We start from the raw sequence: 10,304 nt of genomic DNA on the forward strand, positions 1-10,304 counted from the left end.
ACATATATTAATGACATGATTTACTAAGTTCTGGAAACCTAAAACATAATCTCTCTAAATGTCATAGTTTTTTAATAACATTTTTACAATGCCCAGAATTTGGAGTAGAATTTGCTTCTTGAAAAAGTTTAAAGTTGTGACTACTCCGTATTTATTTAGTAAATATACATAATTCTTCTCCTTCGAAAGACCTCTACTAATAAGATATACACATATAAATCAGTAGACTTTTCCCAAGAATCAATTAAATGCACAGAAAAATCAGAGGTCAGATGTGTTTTCTAAAAAATGAAAAAGGCATTAAGATTTAACAGATTTAGAAAGCCTACAAGTAGCATGAACATCAGGCAACATTTTGGTGTATTAGGTTTGAGATATAATTTACTACATTCTCTATCACAGTTTTATTTGCACTTCTTTTATGTAGTATAATTACTGTTTGTTCTTGTTGTAATTACCTATACAAGAAAACTATATAAAAAGTCATCTTTCCAAAATGTGTATTCTAATAGTGGAAATCTTCTAGCACAACATAAATTCTTCCCTAGACAATGGCCATATACTGCATTCTCCATATTTTCAAGGTGAACTAGTGGCAAGTGACTGTAATGTAAGGAGTTAAAGCTATGAAAAAATTGGAAGATTAATCGGTGTTTCTAGAAAATAATTATTTTAAGCAAAATATGTTCATATTTAAAGCCATCTAAAGATTACTTAATATTATCAACTATATGAATATCACTATTAAGGGGAAATATTATTAACTATAAAATAGATTATATTTTGATTTTCTATATTATCAGAAATACATAAATTTATATCAATCCTCTGTTTATATCAATATGTGTAACAATAATCTTAGATGCGATCAAAAGTGATAGATAACTTTCCTCTTAAACTCAGTTTGTTACTAAACACTGTTTCTTCAGAGTCTGATTTTAAACAAAAATAGGATTATTAGTGCCAGGGAATTAAAGATAAGGAAATATGACAAGCATCTTTCAGATATAGTAGATATAGAAGTTTATATATTTGTACATATGAAATTAAAATATACTTGAGGGATTCATACATATAAATCAGTAAATTTTCATAGGTTTGGGAAAGATAAAATTGCAGTGAAAATAATATCCTTAAGTTTTATATAACCTCTCTAAAATAATATTTCATAATGATTTTATGTTTTTGCCCAGCTATGATCCTAAGAAATAGCTAGTCAGCAAGAAAAAAAGGAGCAGCTCAGCATTAATTATATTAGAACTAACATCACTGTATTTGGCAGGTGTCCACCAACATCAAATGGCCTTTGTTAATTAAACCTAGGGAACAGATCAAATCATTGTGCTATTTTGGAAGGTTTTCCTAGCCTATTGATCTTGGCAGGCACTAGTCATTATGTCATTACATATCTTCTCAATCAATAGGTATGAAAAGTACAACTATTACACAAAGTTCTTGGAAATCATGTAAAAATAGACATTGGGAACGACTATTCTAATGCATCTGTAACCCATTCATCCAGAGTTCAGAGTCCCTGGATCACAGTAACTCATGTTATATTATGTCCCTGAGGGACACAGAAAACCAAAATATGGTCTATTTAAACATCAGTCTAGATATTTCAGAAAATTGTGACCAAAGTCATTATTGTCTGTCTTCTCTGTGTTCTGAATATAAGGATTCTCATGATTCCCAAGGATTCTGATGTTTTGGTTGAAATTTAGTTTCAGGAACTATTTGGTATCTTAGATAGCTAAATCTTCCTCATATCAGAAAAAAAGTTATAAAACATTATAGATTTCTGCTTAATTTTGTAGTTAGAAAATTTAGAACCAAATTTAGTGATCAAGTATAATAACCCGTGAAAGGAAGTATTCCTTTCATTACTTTCAGATAAGTTTATTTTTTTAACATCTAAATATTTTTTTTTACATCTAAATATTTTTACATATAAATAGTTTTGCACTGGGATAATCTAATATTCACCTCAAGTATTTCAGAAGTAAATTACATATAATTCTTAAATAAAGACAGGAGTAAGTGAATATATGTTTCCTGCCTCTATTTATTTACTGAGCAACTGGTTGGCACACACATCTAGCAGGCACTAAAACTATCAAAAAAAACCCAAATTATTATTTTAAAAGTAATAATGCCTTAAAGTAGCTAGGGTGCCTGGGTTTAAATTCTGCTTCTCCCCCCAAAAAATAAAAAATAGTAATAAACTCTGCTTTCCCACTTACCAACCTTATGACCCCAAAACAAGTTCCTAAATCTTCGTCAATTCTCAATTCACTTATTGGCAAGTGGGATAATTCCACATCTACCTAATTGGGTAGTAAAATTGATACATTAAGAGTACATAGAAAAGTGCCTGGCATATGTTCGCTGTTTTCATTATGAGGATGATTATATATTATTTATTAAGTTATGTAATGTTTCTATCCATTACCTAATCTATACCCCTGTTAAGGGTTGAAGCGTATCCTCCCAAAATTCATATGTTGAATTTCTAACCCTCAGAATGTGACCTTATTTGGAAATAAAATTGTTGCAGATGTAATTGTTTAAGGTGAGGTCACTAGGTTGAGCCCTAATCCATATGACAAGAATCCTTACAAAGGGGAAATCTGGACACAGAGACACACACACAAGGAGAACTTGATGTGACAATGCTGGCAGAGATAAGGTTTATGCCTCTACAAGGCAAGGAGCAGCCAAGATTGCTAGCAAAGCACCAGAAGCTAGGAGAGAGACCTGGAAGCCCCCTCGCAGCTCTCAGAAAGAACCAATTCTATGGACATCTTGATCTCAGACTTTTAGCCTCTAGAACGGAGAGACAGTAAATTCCTGTTGTTTAAGCGACCCAGTCTGTGGTATTTCGTTACAGCAGCCCTAGACCAAATACAACCTCTAAACTCCATATGGTGGTTATTATTTTATTTTCTAAAGTTTATTTACTTATTTTGAAAGAGAGAGGATGAGCACACAAGGAGGGAAGGGGCAGAGAGAGGGAGACAGAGAGAATCCCAAGCAGGCTCCGTGCTGTCAGGGTAGATAGAGCCTGGTGCAGGGCTCAAATGCACAACTGTGACACCCTGACCTGAGCTGAAATCAAGAGTGGGATGCTTAACCGACTGAGCCACGTAGGCGCCCCAGGTCATTATTATTTTAGATAAGAAAATACGTTCAGAGAAATGAAGTAACTTGTCCCAGGTTATAGAGCTAAAACTGATAGACTGGCATTCAAACTCTGGTTACATTACTCCAAGACCAGAGATTTTTTTTAAAATATCACCATTAAAAATCAGAAAAATTAAAGGTGATGCATGGGTATATGTTCTTCTTGTGTATTTTATCTCTAAATGGCCATGGAGCTGCTAAAATAGTGCAGTAAAAAACAATCTCATAACAGTTGACCAGCTTTAGTTAACAAAAAGAAGAAGAATCACAGATTTATACATATTCCAATGAGAGGAAAAATAATGTGGAAAAAATAATCTAGTGTTTTTCTGTTTTCTACATATTCCAATGAGAGGAAAAATAATGTGGAAAAAATAATCTAGTGTTTTTTCTGTATATTAATATAGTAAATAAATACAAAACTGCAAGAGCCAAGTAGGGAAGACATATGAATGTTTTTAGGTATAACTGTGATAAAGCGTATTATTTTAGTTATCTTTCATATTATTAGAGAAAATAATAAATCTATGAACAAACCAGTGAGAACCAAATAACAGAATAAAAATAAAACAAAGCCAGGCAGGCTATAAATATGTTCTGAGATCTCTAGTAGCCAGGGAAAATAAGTAAACACATTGAGTCATATGATTCATAAAGCATGAAACATGAAGACAACTCAGTGGTTAAACATAGGTTTATCTAGTTTTGACACCTGAAAAAAAAATCATTTCCAAGATTACCAATGAGTTACTCCTACAGATTATAGCTACTATCTCCAAAAATATAGTTTCTATGTAGAGTCTCGGAACAAACCAATGGCATGCTGCCAAAACACTCAGATGGACACAAGTTATAAGGCATCAGCGCAATAAGAAGCCAAATTAATAGCTCTCAGATGGTCAAGAATAAACTTTAGAAGACAGCTGTTATGTCATATTCCCAAGCCAAGGCAAAATTGACCACTTTGAATCAAAGACCAGAGAGGTTTAATATCTGCTTATGAAAATAAAACCACTGAAAGGGCTGAGTGTTTTTCCACAAAATAGTTTGATGTCTACTCTAATGCCCAATAAAATGAGTCAATGAGGCCCCAAAGTTTGATCTCAGATCTTGATAACTGTCTTTCTCTATCTATGAAGTCATACAAAGAAAAAAAAAAAAACCCTTAGGAGATTATGTTTAGTGGGTAGCTTCCTTTCTTATATTTATAAGACATTTAAATGTCCAAGACCCCCTGGCAAATGACTTTATTTTTAACCTTATCTTGAGCCATCCAATCTTTCACAAGTTAAATAATTTTGTAAAAGTATTCCATCAGAGTCACTACTATAAAGCACCACAGTCCTGTTTCCAAAATGCTGCATGGAGGATGCATTCATCTATCTCACGCAGAAAAATCTTCAAGCCGTTTAGGTACAAATTATAAAAAAATAAAATAAAAATATGCTAAATGCATCCCTCTACTTAAAACTTTATTTAGTCTTTCAGGTGTCCATGCCTGTTTCTTTCCAGATGCCTTATCTTAACCTCTCATTTAGAAACTATAAGTCTCCAAAATTAAAATTCACATTCACTTTGTTCTTTCTCTGTTCACCATTCACACATCTTGGCACCAACTCCTCCCCTCCTTCCCTACTCCCCATCCAAACCAGACTTACCTCCTGTCTGAGTGATGACTTGTATGTCACTTGAAAGAGGACCATCTCCAATTGAGGTAAAAGCCAGAACTTTGACAGAATATGTTTTCTGGGGCACTAAGTTGCCAATAGTAGTGATTTGGCTGTCAGCTACATTATGCTTCATCCAGTTGTTGACATGCTGTGTGGGATCCATTGTATAATAAACTCTGTATCCTTGGATCTGTCCATTTGGCTCCTCAGGCTCCTTCCACTGTACCAAAATGGTGGTTGAACTCAACATCCGCGCCTGGACATCCCGTGGGGCACTGGATGGTGCTTGTTCTGAGGTCTGTGTTAGCACAGGCTCACTGGGAGGTCCCCGCCCAATGTTATTAACAGCAACAACCCTGAATTCATAATCCGAGTAGGGACTTAGTCCAGCGACACTGTAGCGTGTGGTCGCCACCCCATCAATTTCTTTGTAAGGTTCCTCAGAATTTTTAGGTTTATGCTGAATGATGTAGTAAGAGACAGGCTCAGGGTTCCCAGAGTCCCACGTCAATGTGATGCTTGTGGCTGTGCTCTCGGTCACTACGGGCGTTCCTGGAGGTTTGGGTAAGGCTTAGGGGGAGAAAAAGGGACAGTAAGTATCCACCATATCTAAGGTGTTAAAAAGATCTATAAACTCTACTACTGGAATGACAGAATTATGTATCTACTGAAGAATAAATTAAAACAAAAGATAGTTTTCTACATGTGTAGGACAGATGCATAGGGGACAAATTTTACTAGAAGCACATTACAGCACTGTATTTTGGGGCTTGTATCCACGTCCATCACTTATTAGCTATGTGATCCTGGATGCACTGCATAGCCTCTTCTTTGCTTTAGTTTTCTCATGTGAGAAATAGGAAAAACTGTATCACTGGACTTGTATGGTACAGTTGGTGAACTGTTTCATGGGTTTGCTGGAAAGACTAATGAGGTACTCCAGTAATGCTCTTATAATGTATCCAGCACCCTCAAAAAACATTAGTTGCAATTATTACTATTATTATAACCATGACCTTGGCCAATTAGCCCCTTGCTTCAAGAAATAAATGATATAACTAAATACCAACATTGAAAAGAACACAATTTGGAATATATTGAAATGGCATTAAATTGCTATGGAAGAATAATATCCATATTGTTTTCCAGTTGTAAGGCATAGATTATTATTTTTTTACATATAGTAATATAACCTAACCAAGAGTTTTAAGAAAGAATAGTAAATTTAAATTGATTAATTTCAAATTCAGGTTTTTTAGTTAATATTTAAAAATGCTTAACTAAATTACAGTACATTCACAAATAACTTTTTAAAGCAGTTTTGGTCATAATATGTATTCTATACTCAATACCAATAATATCTGAAATTATAGCTACCTGGCAAATATTCGTAATTAAATCCATCTTTTAGAGCTCCAATTCTTGACATTTAGCAGAAGAACCCCACTCAAAATGCTACTGATTAACAATACAAACCATCCACACTGGTGACCTCATACTTAAGCATATCACTCTGGAGAATGATTTTGAAAGGTATTTTTAGTAGGGGAGAAAGGACAATCCCATTAGCTAACATTTTGGAAAAAGCTTAGGATATAACACTCAGATGATTAGCCTTTTAGTACCCTTTTCCCTTGTCAACATAAAGGCAAAAAGTACAATACTCAAGTACAATGGCAGCTTTTTAAGAGTAGTAAACTTGTACTTGAATATTGCTGTATCCTCAATACCTAAGCCCAGCAGTGTTAAGCAAATGAATGCCTAACTGAATGAATGAGTCAGTCACTATCTTCCAGTTGTTCTTTTTGTTTTGATTTACTTTTTGCCTTCAAGATTTACCCTTATGTTTATTTACTTTTGAGGTGTGGAGGGTAAGGAATGGCAAGAGTCAGGAAAACAAAGATAAGAAATTGAACAAGAATTTCGTTTATGTGACTCCTGATTTTAAATTCTTGAAGGTCTTCACTAAACCTTCAAATATTTAAAGCTGAAATAGTTATTATAGGAGAGGTGATTCAATGTTTGCATTTTACTCTAAGAACTCTAGCATGATAATATTTGGCCAAGGGATTTTACTGAAAATAATAAAAAGATATTTGTTTAAATATTCTGGATGGGAATTTTTCAAAAGAGTAGATGATCCAAATTTTCCCTAGATGTCTTTCTGAATTATTCAGGCAAGTGAAAATATTGCTAATTAAAACTGTGTTTACCGATACTTAGACATTAGTTTTTCTGTCACATTTACTGTACAGTATAGGTTTTGTGTCTATAATGTATGGAGAAGTGTGAGTATTCTTAGTACAGTTAAGGATAGGCAATACAATGTCACTATTTTTAAATGACTAAATGTTGACACTGATGTGTATCTTTGTTCTCATGGCATTATTGCTTTAATATGGCATATATTTGATATATATTCTTGGTGAGGGTATGACACCAATTATAACATGTGCGTGACTTTTTTTAGGATCATACTTCCTGGAAAGCAAAGACAATTTGTGTTCATTTTTGCAATAGCTCCAGACTTCTGCAAGAACCCAGGCATCTTCAGTCTTCCCTTTTTTGCAAAAGTGTTGTAGAATTCTACAAACACTGATAAAAACCGATTAGTGGCTCACACACTTCTGTTTTCTTTGTTTCAAAAATATTTGTGGAATATAGAACTTTAGTTATATTTAGTGCATTCATTTAAAGAAAATAACATTTCTTGAGCACTTCATGCACAGAAGGTAAGAGATAAATTTAAAATAGAATATAATGCCACTTACATTTTGATTTTTGTGATAGGAACCATCAAAAATTTAAAACATCTATTATTAGACCACATTGATTTAACTGTTTATCTTTCTTTTTCTTTTGTCTGCATGGATTTGAGCATTTATTAATACTTCTTTGGCTTTTTCTATCATGTGACTCTTGAAAATTTTTTTTCATGTTTATTTATTTTTGAGAGACAGAGAGAGACAGAGAATGAGCAGGGGAGGAAAAGAGAGAGAGGGAGACACAGAATCGGAAGCAGGCTCCAGGCTCGGAGCTGTCAGCACAGAGCCCGGCATGGGGCTCGAACCCACAAACCATGAGATCATGACCTGAGCCGAAGTCAGTTGCTTAACCAACTGAGCCACCCAGGCGCCCATCTATCATGTCACTCTTACCAGGATTCTGGATTAATATGAAACCTGTATGCATCAGTTCTATCAAAACGGTTGACTGCATTTAACATTCCTCATTCTGCCTGGCTAGTGCATGGGCCCAGCCTATTGTTAAATATTTTGATGACTATCATTACTTAGGCTGTCAATCCTTTTAATGGAGAATCTGCCTACCTAGCTAGACATGTGTATCCTATATGGTACCATAGATATGATTAGACTTTGGCATCTGAAATACTGAATGATGAATTGATTCCTTTTAGAATTCCAAGGATAGACTTTGTGAAGACATTAGTCAGGTGAGTTGAGTATACCCAGACCCTCAAAGCAAGAACCATTGAGCATACCTTTGACAGTGATCTGTGCTATTGCTTCAATGACACCTAGTGTTGACATGGCAACACAGGTGTAGTTTGCTGACTGTCTTACATCATTCAGTTCCAGTACATTTCTTCCTATTGGCATATCATCTTCAGGTGTCAGATCTTCTGCCCCCAACATCCACTTCACATAAGGCATTGGTGACCCCACGGCCACACAGGTGATATTAACACTTCCACCTGGCATGATTTCATGATTAGTAGGTGGGATAGAGAATCTTGGTGGGACACGGCGAACTGGAACAAAACACAGGGAAGATGATAAAACATACAAGGCAAGGTAAAGTGGCTTGTTAAACATATGACATGCACTGTACAAACACAATTAAACAATTGAAACATATTGTGGATTTTCCAAAAACAAAATAAATAAAAACTGTGGATAATACAAACCATACAAGTATGGTATGTGTATACACAGAAAAAAAAATTATTTAGTGTAGTCATTGATATCTTAGACACATTCATACAAAAGTTGATTCAGACCTACAAAGGGCCCCACAAAAAAAAAAAACTATCTACAAACTAACAATACACAAACATCATGCATAAGATAAACACAAAAACATATACATGCATGCATACAGCAAAGATTCTATGCATGCATGTATATGCAGAAAAGGGGGCAGGAAGGTCACCAGCAGGTTTAAGTTGAATATCAAAACCAACTTCAGTGCTGTGCACTTCCAGTTGATGTGAATGTATGTGTGGGACCACACTGTCACATCCCAGCCCTGGAAAACATTGTCTAGAGTACATGGAAAGTGCAACTTATTTGCTTTTAGACTCAGAGTAGATGCAGCCTCAAGACCTCACACTAACACTGGAACAGACACAGAAATATATACATATATTAATTTACACTCACAGAAGAAGAAACAAAGCCAATGCCAGTAGAGATACTGGATTGGATCATGCAAGGCATGCACAAAATGAAGTTTCAAGGCCCGTGCTTAGAACAATGGGAGAATGGCTAAAATCCAAGACAACAATGACAACAGAAGAAATAACAGGGTAACAGCACTAAACATAAAGGGAGGAGCTAGAGGACAGTGATGGAAACAGGGACTTAAGGGATCATAGGTTTTGAAGTAGGAAGATATTAGATTAAGCTGGGCTGTCAAAGTAAGGACTGCAAATTCAGGAAGGGAGCTGAGTATTTCACATTCAAGATTTCATTCAGGACATTTCTAAGGTAAAACAACACAGATAATGGTAACAAAATCTGATAAGAGGCTTTTTATGCCTGCATTCAAATTGAAGGACACTGGGTCTAAAACATACAATGAAAGGTGACATTAAAAGAATAGGTCATATTAAAGCAACGCAACACAGAAAAAAATACCAAGCAATTACAGTTCAGTGTTCCTGCTTCAGATAATCTGAATGTTTATGTCTGCTTAAGTACATGTGTCTCAGACATGGTACAGGGAGAGAGTAAGGGACAAATAGGCCTCATCTTGGGCTCTTTTTGGCAAAACATTCCACCAAGAGTATTTTAGATCCAGAGGTAATCATTAGGAGCATACCTCAAACATGGATAATAGAGTGATTTGTAAAATTATATGTAAGTTCATAAATAAACAACCCCATAACCCAAGAAGATGATAAGTAAATAAGTCTGTCTGTAACCTTTTTGGCTATAGTTAAGGTTGAGATAAATGTCCGTTGACTCGAGAGGGCTCGCTGTGATGGCCTCATGGGTGAATGATAGGCAGGGGAGAAGGGAGAGCTAAGCATGCCTCCTGCAGCCAGTTCACAGGTTACACAAAACAAGCAGGAGCCAGTATAGACTCTAAGGTGTCAAAGAACATATCAAGAAAAATAGAGGAGAGTTTAGTCTTCATGCTTGGTATTAGGAGAACAACTACAAAAGTCATTCTATGGGTGGCAGGCATCCTTATAAGACAAAAATG

At 35.2% G+C, this 10,304-nt stretch overlaps 1 protein-coding gene across 34 annotated transcripts in view; it reads right to left on the minus strand.

Annotated features, from left to right (window-relative positions):
- PTPRD (protein tyrosine phosphatase receptor type D) overlaps positions 1 to 10,304 on the minus strand; it is a 1,374,111-nt gene that overhangs the window by 181,131 nt on the left and 1,182,676 nt on the right. For all 34 annotated transcript variants that reach the window (XM_053907924.1, XM_053907923.1, XM_053907918.1 and 31 more), the window contains 2 exons: positions 8,356 to 8,625; positions 4,842 to 5,423 (listed from right to left, as the gene is read on the minus strand). In XM_053907924.1, coding sequence (XP_053763899.1) covers positions 4,842 to 5,423; positions 8,356 to 8,625 — 852 coding nt within the window. The remainder of the gene's footprint in view (positions 1 to 4,841; positions 5,424 to 8,355; positions 8,626 to 10,304) is intronic.

This window comes from Panthera pardus, unplaced genomic scaffold, assembly GCF_024362965.1.
Source record: "Panthera pardus isolate Hobbes unplaced genomic scaffold, ASM2436296v1 HiC_scaffold_20, whole genome shotgun sequence".
Taxonomy (NCBI): Eukaryota; Metazoa; Chordata; class Mammalia; order Carnivora; family Felidae; genus Panthera; species Panthera pardus.